The 16,948-nt window shown below is 46.4% G+C and overlaps 1 protein-coding gene across 1 annotated transcript in view; it reads right to left on the reverse strand.

Moving 5' to 3' along the window:
- Positions 1-16,948, reverse strand: part of LOC140198454 (uncharacterized) — a 44,381-nt gene that overhangs the window by 13,692 nt on the left and 13,741 nt on the right. The window contains 5 exon segments of the mRNA XM_072259538.1: positions 3,299-3,549; positions 7,018-7,547; positions 12,586-12,704; positions 12,792-12,814; positions 14,005-14,238. Of these exon segments, the coding sequence (XP_072115639.1) occupies positions 3,299-3,549; positions 7,018-7,547; positions 12,586-12,704; positions 12,792-12,814; positions 14,005-14,238 (1,157 nt within the window).

The raw sequence follows: 16,948 nt of genomic DNA on the forward strand, positions 1-16,948 counted from the left end.
CTTCCAGGTGAGGCAACACTTCATTTGCTGGGGTCATTTATTTGGTCTGCTGTTCACAATGCAGCCTCCTCTGCATTGGTGAGACCTGTTGTAAATTGGGGACTATTTTGTCAAACACCTCTGCTCCATCTGCCAAAGATGGAACTTCCTGGGGGCCAAACATTTTAATTCCAATTCTCATTCTCAATCCAGCCTGACAGTCCATGGCCTTCTCTTGTCCGAAGGAAAAACACCATATTTTATGTCTGGGTATCCTTGAACCTGATGGCATGAATTTTATTTCTGCTTCCAGAAAAAAATTCCGTCCCCCTCACCTCTCCATCTATTCCCCACGATGGCCTCTTACCTTCGCCTAACTGACTATCATCTCCCCCTGCATCCCCTCCTCCTTTGGTCCACTCTGCTCTCGTATCAGATTCCTTCTTTTCCAACCCTTTATCTTTCGAACCTACCTGGCTTCACCTATCACTTTCCAGCTATCTTACTTTCCGTTTCCACACCACCCCCCGCCGATTTTATTCTAGGGACGTCCCTCTTCCTTTCCAGTTCTCAAGCAGGATCTCGGCCGAAATGTCATTTCCATAGATGCAGTCTGACCTGCTGAGTTCATCCAGTATACAACATAGAACATAGAAAATCTACAGCACATTACAGGCCCTTCGGCCCACAACGTACTGCCAGCCATGTAACATACTCTAGAAGCTGCCTAGAATTTCCCTACCGCATAGCACTCTATTTTCCTAAGCTCCATGTACCAGTACTATCATGTTTGCTGTTGTGTGCTGGGGCAGCAGGCTGAGGGTAGCAGGCACCAACAGAATCAAAAAACTCATTCGTAAGGCCAGTGATGTTGTGGGGATGGAACTGGACTCTCTGACGGTGGTGCCTGAAAAGAGGATGCTGTCTAAGTTGCATGCCATCTTGGTCAATGTCTCCCATCCACTACATAATGTACTGGGTGGGCACCGGAGTACATTCAGCCAGAGACTCATTCCTCCGAGATGCAGCACAGAGCGTCATAGGAAGTCATTCCTGCCTGTGGCCATCAAACTTTACAACTCCTCCCTTGGAGGGTCAGATACCCTGAGCCGATAGGCTGGTCCTGGATTTATTTCATAATTTACTGGCATAATTTACATATTACTATTTACTATTTATGGTTCTATTACTATTTATTATTTATGGTGCAACTGTAACAAAAAACAATTTCCCCCAGGATCAATAAAATATGACTATGACTATGATTTTTGAAAGATCTTATTGTACCTGGCTCCACCACCTTCACTGGCAATGCGTTCCACGCACCCACCACTCTCTGTGTGAAAAACTTACCCCGACATCCCCTTGTACCTACTTCCAAGCACCGTAAAAGTATGCCCCCCTCCCTCGCATTAGTCAGTTCAACCCTGGGAAAAGCCTCTGACTACCCACACGATCAATGCCCCTCATCATCTTATACAGCTCTATCAGGTAAATTCACTCAACCTATTCTCATAAGACACACTCTCCAATCCAGGCAACATCCTTGTAAATCTCCTCTGTGCTCTCTCTATAGTATCCACATCCTTCCTGTAATGAGATGACCAGAACTGACCACAGTATTGTAAGTGGGGTCTGACCAAGGTCTGATACAGCTGTAACATTACCTCACAGGTCTTGACCTCAATCCCACGGTTGATGAACCTTCTTAACCACACTGTCAACCTGCGCAGCAGCTTTGAGTGTCCCATCGACACAGACCCCAAGATCTCTCTGATCCTCCACAGTGCCAAGAGTCTTACCATTAATACTATATTCTGTCCTCAAATTTGACGTACGGAAATGAACCACTTCACTCTTATCTGAGTTGAACTCCATCTGCTACTTCTCAGCCCAGTTCTGCATCTATCACTGTCCCGCTGTACCCTCTGACAACCTTCCAGACTATTCACAACATCCCCAACTTTTGTGTCATCACCAAACTTACAAAACCACCCTTCTACTTCCTCATCCAGGTCATTTATAAAATTCACGAAGGAAGGGTCCAAGAACAGATCCCTGCAGAACACCACTGAGCTCCGCCCTCCATGCAGAATATGAACTATCCACAATCAATCCTTCTGTGGTCAAGCCAATTCATGATCCACAAAGCAAGGTCCCCCTGGATCCCATGCCTCATTACTTTCTGAATGAGCTTTCCATGGGGAACCTTAGCGAATGCCTGACTGAAATCCATATACACTACATCCACCGCTCCACCTTCATCACTGTGTTTTGTTACATCCCAAAGAATCCAATCAGGTTCGTAAGGCATGACCTGCCCTTGACAAAACCAGACAGACTATCCCTGATCAGATCATGTCTCTCCAAATGTTCATAAATTCTGCCTCTCAGGATCTTCTCCAACAACTTGCCCACCACTGGGAAAAGGGGATGGGATGGTGAAGGACATGTGGGGGGCATTACCAGGGCCTCCTCCACTGTCGTGATGAGTCTACGATTAGGTTGGAGGAACAACACCTTATATTCTGGCCAGGCAGCATCTCTAGGAAAAGGTGCAGTCGACGTTTCAGACGTCGACTGCACCTTTTCCTAGAGATGCTGCCTGGCCTGCTGCGTTCACCAGCAACTTTGATGTGTGTTGCTTGAATTTCCAGCATCTGCAGAATTCCTGTTGTTTGCGACCTTATATTCTGCCTGGGTAGCCTCCAGTCTGATGGCATCAACATCGATTTCTCGAACTTCCGGTAATGCCTCCAACCCCTCTCCTTCACTATTCCCCATCCCCCTTTTCCCTCTCCCACCTGATCTCCTTGCCCGCCCATCGCCTCCCTCTGCTGCTCCTCCCCCTTTTCTTTCTTCCGTGGCCTTCTGTCCTCTTCTGTCAGATTCCCCCTTCTCCAGTCTTATATCTCTTTCACCGATCAACTTCCCAGCTCTTTACTTCATCCCTCCCCTTCAGGTTTCACCCATCACCGTGTGTTTTTCTCTCCCTTCCCCCACTTTTTAAATCGACTCCTCAGCTTTTTCCCTCCAGACCTGCCGAAGGGTCTCTGCCCGAAATGTCGTCTGTACTTTTTTCCATCGATGCTGCCTGGCCTGCTGAGTTCCTCCAGCATTTTGTGTGTGTGTTGCACCGTGTACATCGAGCCCTTCCTGGTGACTTGTGGTCAGTGGTGTTGGTCTGGAGGAATTGTGTCCGAGTTCATTAACGCAAAGTTCACATGCACAGGCGATAAACAAAGTCACTGACAGGAGCTTCGTGTTCCCTTGGACTGAAATCTGCAGCTCACGGAGGCGGTCCGTCAATCAGCAGGACCCGCTCTCATCGGCCGAGGAATGAGCCCCGCCCAGTGGGCCGTCCATTGCCACCGGGAGCGAGTGGGTCCGATCCGGGGACGGGCCGCAAATCGGCAGCTGCACCTTGGGCAACCGCTGCAACACCGACCGGGGCTGCGCATCTTTACCGTTGTGGAGGTGAGATGTTCCAGCTATACGGAGGGTGCCCGGCCTTTCCCCGCCGGGGATCGGGGCCTGCTGCCTGCAGCTGCCTCCGAAACCTGTCTCCTGCTGCAGGGAGACCGGAGCTGCGCCGCAGCAGCTGCTGATGGGTGGCTGGTGCTCTCACCTCTCTCCTGTGCAATCCGACAGACTGAAGGGCGAGGGAGGACAAGCACCGATGACCCCTTCTCCGGTCTTCAACCCTCCTCCTCTCCCTGGTCACCCCGCTCGGGTCTTCTGCCTGCTCTGGATCTTTACATTGCCAACTGCCGATGGGACATCAACCATCAGCACTTCACCAATGCTTTCTCCAATTCCAACCTCACTCCTTCAGAACGCTCTGCTCTCCACTCCCTCAGCACTAATCCTCACCTCACCCTCAAACCCGCAGATAAGTGGGGTTCTGTAGTAGTCTGGCATACTGACCTCTACCGTTCAGGCCCAGCGACAATTCTCAGACACCTCCAACTTACTTACCCCTCGAACAGGACCCCACTAAGGAGTACCAGGCCACTGTCTCCCACACCATCACCGACGTTATAAGCTCTAGGGATCTCCCATCCACTGCCTGCAACCTCATAGTTCCTGCACCTCCCCTTTCTACCTCTTATCCAAGATCCACAAACCTGCCTGTCCAGGTAGACCCATTGTTTCAGCTTGTTCCTGCCCCACTGAACTCATATCGGCATACCTCGATTCTGTTTTATCCTCCGGTGATGTGAACATGGAATTCTCAGACTTTCAGTAGCCGTTCCACCCGTCTTTTTTCCTTTTTAGTTTTCTCTCTCCTCCTGATCCACCTGTCCCCATCACCCTGTCTCTTTACCCTCCTCCCTCATCCTCTCCATCTGCCCATCACCCACACACTCCTGATCACCTTCCTCCTTTTATTCCAGGCTCCACTTCCCTCTCCTACCAGATTTCATCCTCTTTGTCCCTCCCACCTCTCACCTCCCAGTTTCTGACACATTTCCACACTCCACCCCTCCCTCTCTGGATCAGTTGCCAGCTCTCACTCCACCCTTCCTCCCACCTTTCCATGCTGACTGTCTCCGCTCTTCCTTTCAGTCCGGATGAGGGGCTTCGAGACAAAACGTCAACTATCTACTTCCCTCCATAGACAGAGTCACAGACAAGTACAGCACAGTAACAGGCCCCTGAGCCCATCTAGTTCCTGCCAAAACCATTTAAGCTGCCTATTCCCATTGACCTGCACCGGGACCATAGCCCGCCATACTCCTCCATCCATGTAACAATCCAAACTTCTCTTAAACATTGAAATCGGGCTCACATAGACCATGTGCTGGCAGCTCCTCCACACTCCTATGACCCTCTGAGTGAAGAAGTTTCCCTCGTGTTCCCCTTAAACTTTTCACCTTTCACCCTGACCCAGGATCTCTGATTATAGTCCTACTCACCTCAGTGGAAAAAGCCTGCTTGCATTCACCCCATCGATTGGTGTTGGCATCCATCTGTCTCGAAGGACAATGGGTGATGATAATCATCATAACAAGCCGAGGCAGAAGGAATGGAGATCCTGAGATGTCCAGTCGTCAAGATCCCCCTCTCACCATCACTAGTGTGGTCCAAAGGAAAGCTTATGAAGCTTGTTTGGCATCAGCTTGGTTGTAGGAACTGCCGGAAGGATGTTCAATGATGTCCAGCTGCCTTAGGGGTTCCACTCTGGATTTGCTGTCTGAGTTTATCCCCGCAGCTTCCGTCTCTCCCGAGGCTGCCCACAAGGCAGTGGGGATATTTACCCACATCTGGGGCTCTGGTTCACGAGCACCAGGGCATGTCAAGAGACTTACACACTCAGCTCTCCTTTTCACAAAACTGCTAGCCAGTGGTGGAAGCTGAAAGTGAGAGTGACAAGCACTCACAATGTTGTATACCCCTATCAAATCTCCTCTCAATTGTTCACATTCTACCGAGTACAGTCCTAACCTAATCTATCTTTCCTTATAACTCAGGTCCTCCAGACCCGGCAACATCCTTGTCATTTTTCCCTGTACCCTTTCAACCTTGTTTACATCTCTCCTGTAAGCAGGTAACCAAAACTGCACACAATACTCTAGATTAGGCCTCTCCATCGTCTTACACAGCTTCAACATGAGATCCCATCTCCTGTACTCAATACAGGATTTCGATAGGTCAATGTGCCAGAAGCTTTCTTTATGACCCTATCCACCTGTGACACTACATTTTCCAAATTATGGGCCTGTATTCCCAGATCACTTTGTTCTACCTGTGACGGAATCCTAAGGATTATTCATTATGGACTGTGCCTTTAAACAGAGAGAGAGTGTGTCGCTGTTTCAGAGAGAGAGAGACATCAGGCAGCTCGTGAGTTGCTATGGTGATGGAAGGGAGGAGCTACTTGATGGACAGCTGGTGTTTCGTGCACCAGTATTTAAACCAGCGTAATTGTCTTTAACAGCATAATTTATTTTAACAATCTTATGTTTGTTGCTACGGTCTGTGATCTTTTTCAAAACTGTTCCTCTTAATCCCCAGGATGGTTGGCTGGTCTGTAATATAATCCCATTAATGTGGTCAGACCTTTCTTATTTCACAGCAGCAGTCCACCACGCCCCTCCCAGAGCACCACAATATCATCATTCCAGGTGTTGATCCATGTCCTGAGCTCATCCCCCTTTCCTACGGTACTTCTTTTATTGATATTTGCACAGCTCAGATACTAGTTACACCATGCTCAACCTTTTGATTCCTGACTTGCTCTGAGGTCTTACCAATATCTGTCTCAACAATTTCTCCACTAACTGTTCTGGCACTCTGGTTCCCATCCCCCTGCAACTCCAGTTTAAACCTCACCATGCAGCATTAACAAACTTTCCCACAAGCATATGAATCCCCTTCCAGTTCAGGTGCAGACAGTCTCTGTGGTACAGGTCCCACCTCCCCTGGAAGAGAGACCAATGATCCAAAAATTTATACCCTCCTCCCTACACCAAATCCTCAGCCACGTGTTAAACTGTATAATCTTCCCAGTTCTCACTAGCACATGGCACAGGGAGCAATTCTGAGATCACAACCCTGAAGGTCCAGCCCTTTAACTCAGTACAGAACTCCCTGAGCAGAAGCTGTCACTCGCTCGACCCAGGTCACTGGTACCGACATGGACCACGGCTTCTGGCTGCTCACCCTCTCACTTGAGAATGCTGACGACTCGATCCGAGATGTCCTGGACCCTGACAGTCCGGCGTTTTGTACCACCGCTACATGTCCCGTCTTTCCAAGATTCATGCTGACCTCCCTCTTCCAGTCAGCACCACCACCATTTGTCTCAGTTCCCGTCAGTCCCGGTGGACTTTAGCACCCGGGGGAGCCGGGGAGCTCAGGACCCGCCGCCCGCGGCTGCTGCTGAATCCGCAGTGTTTCTGTTCCGTTGACGGATGCGGTGAACGAGTTAAAATTAATGGATCGATAATTCTCACATCGTGTTTATTTCACTCTCTGCACATTTATATTTACACTGACTTACTCCTAACGCCGGTCCCGGACCCGACCCGTTTACAGACCCGGAGCGAAACCGGAGCAGATTCTCAGCCACTCGTTTTCATATCCAATCGCGAATGAAGGATAAAGTTTCTCCGTGAATTTATTCCCAGTGAAGGTGTGGAGATGGGACTTGGTCTCCGCGTTGTAAAATGAAACTATCCCGGACTCGTAACCGAGATAAACTCCCACCTTCCCGGGGATGGGACCGGCAGGGAGACGGGACTCTGGGGAGGTGTAAACCTTCATCATGTCATTAAACCGCTCGATGATCCAGAATCCGGTCTCCGGACTCGGTGTGACCGATTCCTTCCTCTCCACAGACTCTGCGACGACTCCCAGACTCCACCACCGATTCCCCGTCACCTCCACCTCCCAGTAATGTCTCCTCGATGTAAATCCCTCCGATCCCAGCACACAAGGCCAGTATGTGAACCTCTTCCCGGTGTCAGGGAGATTCATCCAGGTCTCGGTCCGTCTCACACTCTTCCGATCCTCAGACACCTCGAGCCACGGATGCGCCGTTTCCACATCCAGGGTGACAGAGACTGGGGGGAGAAGCAGAGAATTAGAGAGTTCCCGGGGATCGGGGGGAGACTCGGGCAGCGCGGCCCCGGGACCGGACCAGGGGAGAGGCCGCTGGGCGTCAGGCGCAGTCGAGTGGGCGACCGGACCCTTTCCTGGTGTTTTACCCAACTACAACGGATGGACAACTAATACGTTCCCAAGTATTTTCCCCTAGGATGGAGAGCGGAGTTTTCCCGCTCAAAAGACAAAAAAAAAATTGGAACTCAGTGGTTTAAGCAGCAGATGTGGAGGGAGATGGACTGTGGATGTTTCAGGTCCAGACTACCTCAGGAAGAGAAAGAAAGCCAGTGGAAACGTTTATGAGAAAGGAGTGGAGCAACACTGGAGTCAGATGAGGATGGGAATACTGGAGGCATTTAAAGAGGAGGGAAGGCAGGCTTTTCGGCCGAATTCACTCGTGCTCACCAAATTGCTTCAGTGAGCTAGTCCCATTTGCCCATTATTCCTTTATCCCTTTCCAATCCAAATACCAGTTCAATTCTCTTTAAAAATTTTTAACAGCACCCAGTTCTACACTTCCTCTGGCTGCCTCCAAAGCTCCAGGGAAAATTCCCAGCCTATCCAGCCTCTCCTTATAACCCAAGCCCTCCAGTCCTCAATGTCCAACAATTTTAGAGTCCTCAAATCTACTAAAGAAGTCACCCACGTCCACATCATTCATATGAATGATGAAAAGCAGTGGACCTAGCACCCATCCCTGAAGAACACCACTGGACACAGGCCACAACCCAGGCAATTCTGTATCCAATTGGTCAGATCGGAGTGTAGCCCATGTGATCTAACTCTCTGGAACATTCTACCATAAAGTACCTTGCCAAATATCTCAATAAAGTCCATGTAGACAATGTCTACCGCATTTTCATCATCCATTTTCTCCGTCCATGCAGAAAGCCACACTGGGTGTCCCTGATTAGTCCTCGCCTTTCCAAATGAATGTAGATCCTGTCTCTCAGAATCCCCTCCATTAATGTACCCACCACTGACGTTACGCTCACCGGTCTGTACTTCCCAGGCTTTTCCCGACAGTCAATCTTAAATAAATGTTTACCAATAGTCACCCTCCAGTCTTCTGGCCCCTCACCCGTACCTACTGATGATACACATATTGTGACGAGAGTCCGAGGCGAGGACGGTAAGGACCCAGGTGCTGGAGTATCCGAGACGAGAATCGATACACGATACGAGACTGAGACGAGAATCCAGAGTCCAGCTGACAACTGAGCACCGAACCGTCTTCTTCCACTGACTTTTGTGCTAATGGCAGCTCGCACCGGTCAGGAAGGTGCATTACCGCCACCTACTGGACTGGAGCATGATAGGAGCTGTCACAGGGATCAGGTCCTGCCCCACAAACCTCTTTTAATGAAAAACTTCACCAGGATCCTACATGACATATCCATCCCTGCTTCAGGTGCCAGAATATCCTGCAGCCTAGGGACCACAGATCTACCCAATAATTGATTAAACAGCTTCCTACGTTATACCAAATATCTGTGGCACACCATGATCTCATGTTCCACTGTCTCTGGTACCTTAAAAAATTCACACGACTCATTCCCACACTTACCAACAAGTGCCGAAGTGGAGTGTAAATCTGTGTGTCCCAACCTCAATCTCGCCAACCACGAGATTCCTCTTAATCCTTCCCAAATGGCCCCTCCCCTGAACTCATAGGCAGCCATCAATCCCAGGGGAACATGGTTTTGCTCCTCTGGTGGACTGTGTCCTCTCCAGGGTGCAAGCCTGGGTGGGAAGATCTGAAGAACCGGCTGTTGCCCATGCTGTGGGTTCCTCCTCTCCATGTCACTGATGGAGTCCAAGGGAAGGGCAAGCACCGATACAGCTTGGCACCAGTGTCATCGCAGAGGTTGCCAGAGTGAAGTTGTAAACATATCAAACTAATGATAATGGCCATAACTTCTGCTGTATAGACAGATAATCCACCTGTCAGCCTTTTCCCCACCTCAACATTAAACCAGGGGATAAATATCCCAGAGCCACCCATTACTGACTGGGTCTTTAGAACCATCGGTGAAAATAGGCAAAAAGGAAAAATACTGTTGCCATAAATGACTAGACGCCCTCTCATCACCCACAAGACCCTGTCTATCCCCAGTAATGACAAATCTATTTTCACATCTGGAAATATCCAAATTTGAAACCCTGGTCACTGTTGGGTTAATCTGCAAATTGACAAGACCATACTCCTGCACCTCTTCCCTAATTATCCACCCAAAACATTTACCAACTCTCTTAGTATATTCCCAGCAATCCATTAAAACTGAATTCATCCAGTGGGACGTCCCACACCTTGCTGTGAAAGTCCCCCATGCAAGGCTCAATTTTTCACTCTGCTGGTCAAGAGGCATCTCTCCTACTTCAACCCCAAATGCATCTCTTGGTGCGGTCTGGAATGCTCCACTACAGATTCTAAGTGCCTTGACCTGTAGAACATCCAAACAAAATAAAACGGAATGAGCTGCCTCCCTATAAATCATACAATCGTTGCCCAGACAAGTGGGTATTCAAGCACGATAAATTGTCAATAACACACCCCTAGAGGCTCCCCAGTCAGACCCAGCCACAAACTGCAAAAAGCTAATGAGCTGCTTACATTTATCCTTCAAGGACTTAAAATGTGTTCTCCAAGTCAGTCTTGCATCCAACAATAACCCCAAATATTTAAACACGGGAACCCTAGACAGTGAACATCCATACAGAGTCATGTGAGTACCATCCAACCCATGTTTCTGAATGAAAACCATATATTCTGACTTAGAAACTGAAAATTTAAAACCCCAGTTCAAAGAGCGTTACTGATAACGCTGTTTGTACAGACCGAGCAGGGAACATTAGTTCAGGTGCGCTTTAAATATTAAAATCCTGGTGCCAATTAGCGGGGTGTGCCTGACTCTTTAAAGGGGCTACACTCACTATCCAAATTCCGGAGAGTTGGAGCATCTAAAACTCGGAAGCTCACATGGTCGGATGCGGATCATAACACACATCTCCAAAACGGCCCCACTATTCCTTCCTGAGCTTCCCACAATGTCCTGGAATACACTTGATCAAGGTCTGGGGATTTATCTCCCTTTCTGCATTTTAGGACATGCAGCACATTTGTTTCTGCAATGTGGTAGAAAATTAGATCAATCATCTGTAACACAAGGACTTGAGGGCCCTGTGGAACTGGCACAGAAGAGAAGTTGAGGCCTGGGACAGAGAACTGATGACAGGGAATGTTTAGAAGGATACGGGCCAAATGCAGGTAAATGGGCCAACTAGTGATCTGACAGAAATAGAGTGTCTTGGAACGTATCCATATTACAAAAGAGGAATGTATTTGGATTCACAATTGGCTTGGCCACAGAAGACAGAGGACTGTGGTAGAGGTGTATTGTTCTGTCTGGAGGTCTGTGACCAGAGATATTTCACAGAGTTCAGTGCTGGTAATTCTGTTGGTGAGTGATATATGTGGCCTGCACACCTGAATTGGCACAGACTTGAAGGAGTTGTGGATAGCAAGAAGATTGTTGAAGGATACAGTAGGACAAGGTTCAGTTGGAGATCTGGATGGAGAAATGGCTGATGGAGTTTAACCTGGAGCAGTGAGGTCCAAGACCACAGCTCCCTCAAGGGGCAACACAAGTGCAGAGTGTGGTCAGGAAGGTGTAGGACAAGCTTGTCTTCACCAGTCAGGGCATTGAACGTGGAAGTTGGCAAGTCCTGTTGCAGCTATTGAAACCTTGGTGAGGTCTCACTTGGTCTCACAAGAGACCAGAGAGGCAGGGCTCTGATGCAGGGTCTCCACCTGAAACTTTGACCATCTCTTTGTCTCTGCAGACTCTTCCTGACCTGCTGAGTTCCTCAATCTGCTTGTTTTTGGCTTTGGATTAATAATAATAATAAATACATTATCATTTATTACTATTGGTAATGTCTACAACTGGTATCATCCCAAAGTCACCACATAATAGCATTAACAAATTAGCCCTGCACAGTATTATTTCTGTAAATCTTTGGAAGGCCACAATAGTCTGAAAGTTTCTAGCAATTGAGAAATTAGTGTGCTTGGCTGTGCCCGTTCCTCAGGCTTTATCAGCTTGAGCTGAGAGAAAAATAGAAGTCCAATAATAAGAAGAAGAGTTAATTTACCGAGCACTTTTCGTTCAAACGATGTAACTCAAAGTGCTTCACAATGGGATAAAGTGGAGACATGAAACATGTCTGTTGAACACCAGGTTAAATAAATAGGAGTATTGGGGAAATGGATACAACAGCAATGTTTAAGAGGTGATTCAACAGACAGATGAACAGGCAGGGAATGGAGGGATGTGGAACGTGGGCAGGCAGGTGGAATTAGCTTAATTTGGTCTGATGGTCAGCACAGACACAGTGTGACCAGGTTACTGAGGGAACTGAGAAAATACATCGTGGAGGCTCCGGTCACAAAGAGTGAACAAGGGAGGATTGAACTCTGAGAAACGCCTGGTCACAGCTCTCTGACCTGAGGAGTTTCAGTGACAGAGGAGTGTACGGATGAGGGAAATTTAAGGGCAGAAAGTGAATACGTGATCACTCTGGCGTCGAAGTAAGGCACAGTTTTAAGGGGTTCTATGTGTATATTAAATGAAAGAGTTGGTGTGTCCAGGCTCAGACTGATAATGAGGAAACCCATGCGGTCAAGGGGAGAACGTACAAATCCTTATGTAGGGTTCACACTCGTGTCCTGTCGGGTTTGTACAGTCTGGATGGGACCAGGATACAGTGGGACATATAACAGTCATATGTATTGTTGTATTGTGCCCCTGTGTCGGTGTGTTCAGGGGTCAGACATCTCCAGCTGACCCTGTGACACTGATGTTTCCCGGCAGGTGGGATTGAAGCTGGAATAAAACTACAATTCCCCTTCAGCCCATTGTTACAGACAATCTTTGCTTCTAATTCTAATGAATTGTATCTCATAAACAAGGACAAATGAATCAGTGTAAGTTTTACCTCGATTAATGTCATCAAGTGTTTCTCTCAACGCTGAGTTCAATAAATAGAGGTGATCGAATTTTTCAACCAGAAGGGAACCGTCTGTCACTGACAATTACTGGATATTGTCACTCATTCTGCAAATATAAAATTGTTGGTTATGAACTGCAATGTTGAACTAGTTTACAAATCCATACAGAGATTCAGCAAAGAGCAGATCCTACCTCCTCTTCCGACGAGTTTCCTCCTGAAATAAATAAAACACAAATCTGAACAGACTCAGACTTACAGTCCTCATCCTGAATTTCATCCAAATCATTACAACATGTTGTAAATTCACATTCTTATAGTCACACGCATGTGTAATGGCGTCTTTGTAATGTTCACTGCTGAAGTAATTGTTTCTCTGTTGCAGCAATGTTTGGGTTATTGCTGGAGATAACAGGACTATTAGCCAATCGGGGAGTGTTGTTTTGTCTTGTGTATCTGGAAAGATGTTATTTTCGCGGTCTTTTGTCGAGGAGGGAGAGAGACAGTTGAAGAGAGAAGACACGAATGGAGAGATTTGGTAGACTGCCGGATGGGTTGGCTCGGAGCTGGGGTCTGAAGCTCGGCGAAGCTCAGAGGGGACTGATGGTGGAAGAATTGCGTGAGATCCAACTTTTGTGCACAGACTGTTTATTATTAAATCTTATGATTTGGGCCCTTTTTCTTTTATATTTTGTTTCTCTATTAACCATATAGTAAGAGTTATAAAGCTTAATCGTTTAATCACATACTGTGTACTGTTTGTTATTTCAGGGTACTGATTTATAACAGGGGACACATCGCGCAGCATCCACCCCAATGAGATTTCTTAAGTTTGGCCGGGCAGGGGGTAATCACCTATGTTAAGCCGCTAGGTGAAGCGAGTGTTATACATGTATGAACAACACAGAACCACTTGGTAAATGACAAGGAGTATTTCTGAAAATGTAAAGAAACAGTGTAGGTTTCCCTTAATTCTCTAATCTAATGGAAAGTTCATTTACCTATTGATGATAAATCTGATGTGTGGGTCACATTCTGGAATTGATCCTTTACTCTCACTGACTGACAGAGAGACCCTCACACCCACGGTACCAGCCACACTCACAGCATGTGACTGGAACTGGATATTAATGTGAGTTCCAGGGATATTGATATGGGAATTGAGGAAACAATCACCAATTCAGTGTTATGTTCAGAGTAACCCATTCACAAGAAGATTGTAAATGGTCCAGTGACATACCAATATTGTGGAAATCCAGTTTTGGGACAACAAAAGTCCTGAACTTTCGAAACACCTTTCTGTCTTACATCAGTTTATAACCAATTGTAAATGTCACAGTTACTTCAATTGTACTGATCTCTATTTTGTCTACTTTTACTAAAGCAAACAGAAATATAATCTCTCACCTTGAGAAATATCACATTCTCTTTTTGATCCATCTGTTCCTGTAACTTTGAGATCTCCCCCTGAATAGAATTTAAATTCTTTTGAATCTCTCGAAGATTTTTCTCCATTGGATTTAGAATCCTCTCCTCTTCTTCCCTGAGATCTCTGAGTATGCGCTGCTCTTTCTCAGTGAGAATCTGGTGCAGTTCAGCAAACTGTGATGTGACGTGGGACTGAAGGATGTGTGACTGTTTCTGTCAAGTGAAAGGGGAAGATTAATTTACTATATTGTTTTGTTGTATTTCCTTCTGACATGGAAGGTGTGCGTTCAAATCATCGAATGTATTTTGGTTCGCAGAGCAATCCCATCAATCCCATTTCCTCATGTTGTCCTGAACCCATTTCTCCCTCACGTGCCCATTAACTCCGACCTGAGTCACATACCCCATCTCAAGCTCAAAGTTCAATGCAAATTTATTATCAAAGTACAGATGTGTCACTGTGTACAACCCTGGGATTTCTTTTCTTCCAGGCCGTCACGTTAAATACAAGAAACACAATTGAATCAATGAAGGACTGCACCCATCAATGTGCAAAGAAAAAGCAACAAATGTCCAAATACAAGAAGAAAGACAAAAAATCCATCATAATAAATAAATAAATAAACAATACAGAGAATGTGAAATGAAGAGTCTTTGATCGTGAGTCCAGTTCAGTGACGGGGTGAATGAAGTTATCCCACTGGTTCAGGAGCCTGATGGTTCAGTTGTAATTGTTCCTGAACCTGGTGGTGCTGGATCTGAAGTTCCTGTACCTTGTTCCCAATGGCAGCTGCGAGAACAGATCATTGCCTAGACGATTTGGGTCGATGATGAAGGATGCTGTTTTCCTGTGACAACGCTCCAAGTCGATGTGCTCAATGGTGGGGAGGGCTTTACCCTGATAGACTGGGTCATATCCACATTTTTTGTAGGTTTTACTGCACAAAGGCATTGGCATTTACATGACAGGCCACAATGCAACCTGTAAATATAGTCTCTACCACACATCTATAGAAATTTGTCACAGTTCTGGACGTCATGCCAAATATTCACATGGAATGTGAAATGTCAGAATAATAGTAGAGAGAATGATTTATTTCAGCTTCTATTTCTTTCATCACTTTCCCAGTGGGTCAGAAGTTTACATACACTTTGTTAGTATTTGGTAGCATTGCCTTTGAATTGTTTAACTTGGGTCAAACATTTTGGATAGCCTTCCACAAGCTTCTCACAGTAAATTGCTGGAATTTTGTACCATTCCTCCAGACAGAACTGGTGTAACTGAGTCAGGTTTGTAGGCCTCCTTGCTCGCACACGCTTTTTCAGTTCTGCCCACAAATTTCCTGTCACATTGAGGTCAAGGCTTTGTGATGGCCACTCCAATACCTTGACTTTGTTGTCCTTAAGCAATTTTGCCACAACGTTGGAGGTATGCTTGGGGTCAGTGTCCATTTGAAAGACCCATTTACGACCGAGCTTTAACTTCCTGGCTGATGTCTTGAGATGTTGCTTCAATATATCCACATAATTTTCCTTCCTCATGATGCTATCTATTTTGTGAAGTGCACCAGTCCCTCCTGCAGCAAGGCACCCCCACAACATGATGCTGCCACCCCCATGCTTCATGGTTGGGATGGTGTTCTTCGGCTTGCAAGCCTCACCCTTTTCCCTCCAAACGTAATGATCGTCATTATGGCCAAATAGTTCAATTTTTGTTTCATCAGACCAGAGGACATTTCTCCAAAAAGTAAGATCTTTGTCCCCATGTGCACTTGCAAACTGTAGTCTGGCTTTTTTATGGTGGTTTTGGAGTAGTGGCTTCTTCCTTGCTGAGCAGCCTTTCATGTTATGTCGATATAGGACTCGTTTTACTGTGGATATAGATACTTATCTACTTCTTTCCTCCAGCATCTTCACAAGGTTCTTTGCTGTTATTCTGGGATTGATTTGCACTTTTCATGCCAGAGTACATTCATCTCTAGGAGACAGAATGTCTTTCCCTCCTGAGTGGTATGATGGCTGCGTGGTCCCATGGTGTTTATACTTGTGTTCTATTGTTTGTACAGATGAACGTGGTACCTTCAGGCATTTGGAAATTGCTCCAAGGATGAACCAGACTTGACATCATTTTCTGACCTCAATTCGATAGAAAATTTGTGGACAGAACTGAAAAAGCATGTGCGAGCAAGGAGGCCTACAAACCTGACTCAGTTACACCAGTTCTGTCTGGAGGAATGGAACAAAATTCCAGCAACTTACTGTGAGAAGCCTGTGGAAGGCCAACCAAAATGTTCGACCCAAGTTAAACAATTTAAAGGCAATGCTACCAAATACTAACAAAGTGTATGTAAACTTCTGACCCACTGGGAAAGTGATGAAAGAAATAAAAGCTGAAATAAATAATTCTCTCTGCTATTATTCTGACATTTCACATTCTTAAAATAGTGATCCTAACTGACCGAAGACAGGGAGTGTTTTCTTGGATTAAATGTCAGAAATTGTGGAAAATCTGAGTTTAAATGTATTTGGCTAAGGTGTATGTAAACTTCTGACTTCAACTTTACAACAACCAAACAAGCAACAACAGCAAAAGGATCTTTCCTTACAGGAAAGATACTGGCTCGGATAGAGGAATGGCTGACAGGCAGGAGGCAGCGTGGGAATAAAGGGGGCATTTTCTGCTTGGCTGCCAGTGACTAGTGGTGTCTTCAGGGATCAGTACTGGGACTGCAACTTTTCACATTGTTTGTCATTGATTTAGATAATGGAATTGATGGCCTTGTGGCAAAGTTTGCGGATGATATGAAGATAGGTTGAGGGGCAGGTAGTGCTGAGGAAGCAATGTGATTGCAGAAGGACTTAGACAAATTTGAATAATGGACAAAAAGGCGGCAGGTGAAATAGAGTGTTGGGAAATGTATGG

Source organism: Mobula birostris, chromosome 5, assembly GCF_030028105.1.
Source record: "Mobula birostris isolate sMobBir1 chromosome 5, sMobBir1.hap1, whole genome shotgun sequence".
Lineage (NCBI taxonomy): Eukaryota > Metazoa > Chordata > Chondrichthyes > Myliobatiformes > Myliobatidae > Mobula > Mobula birostris.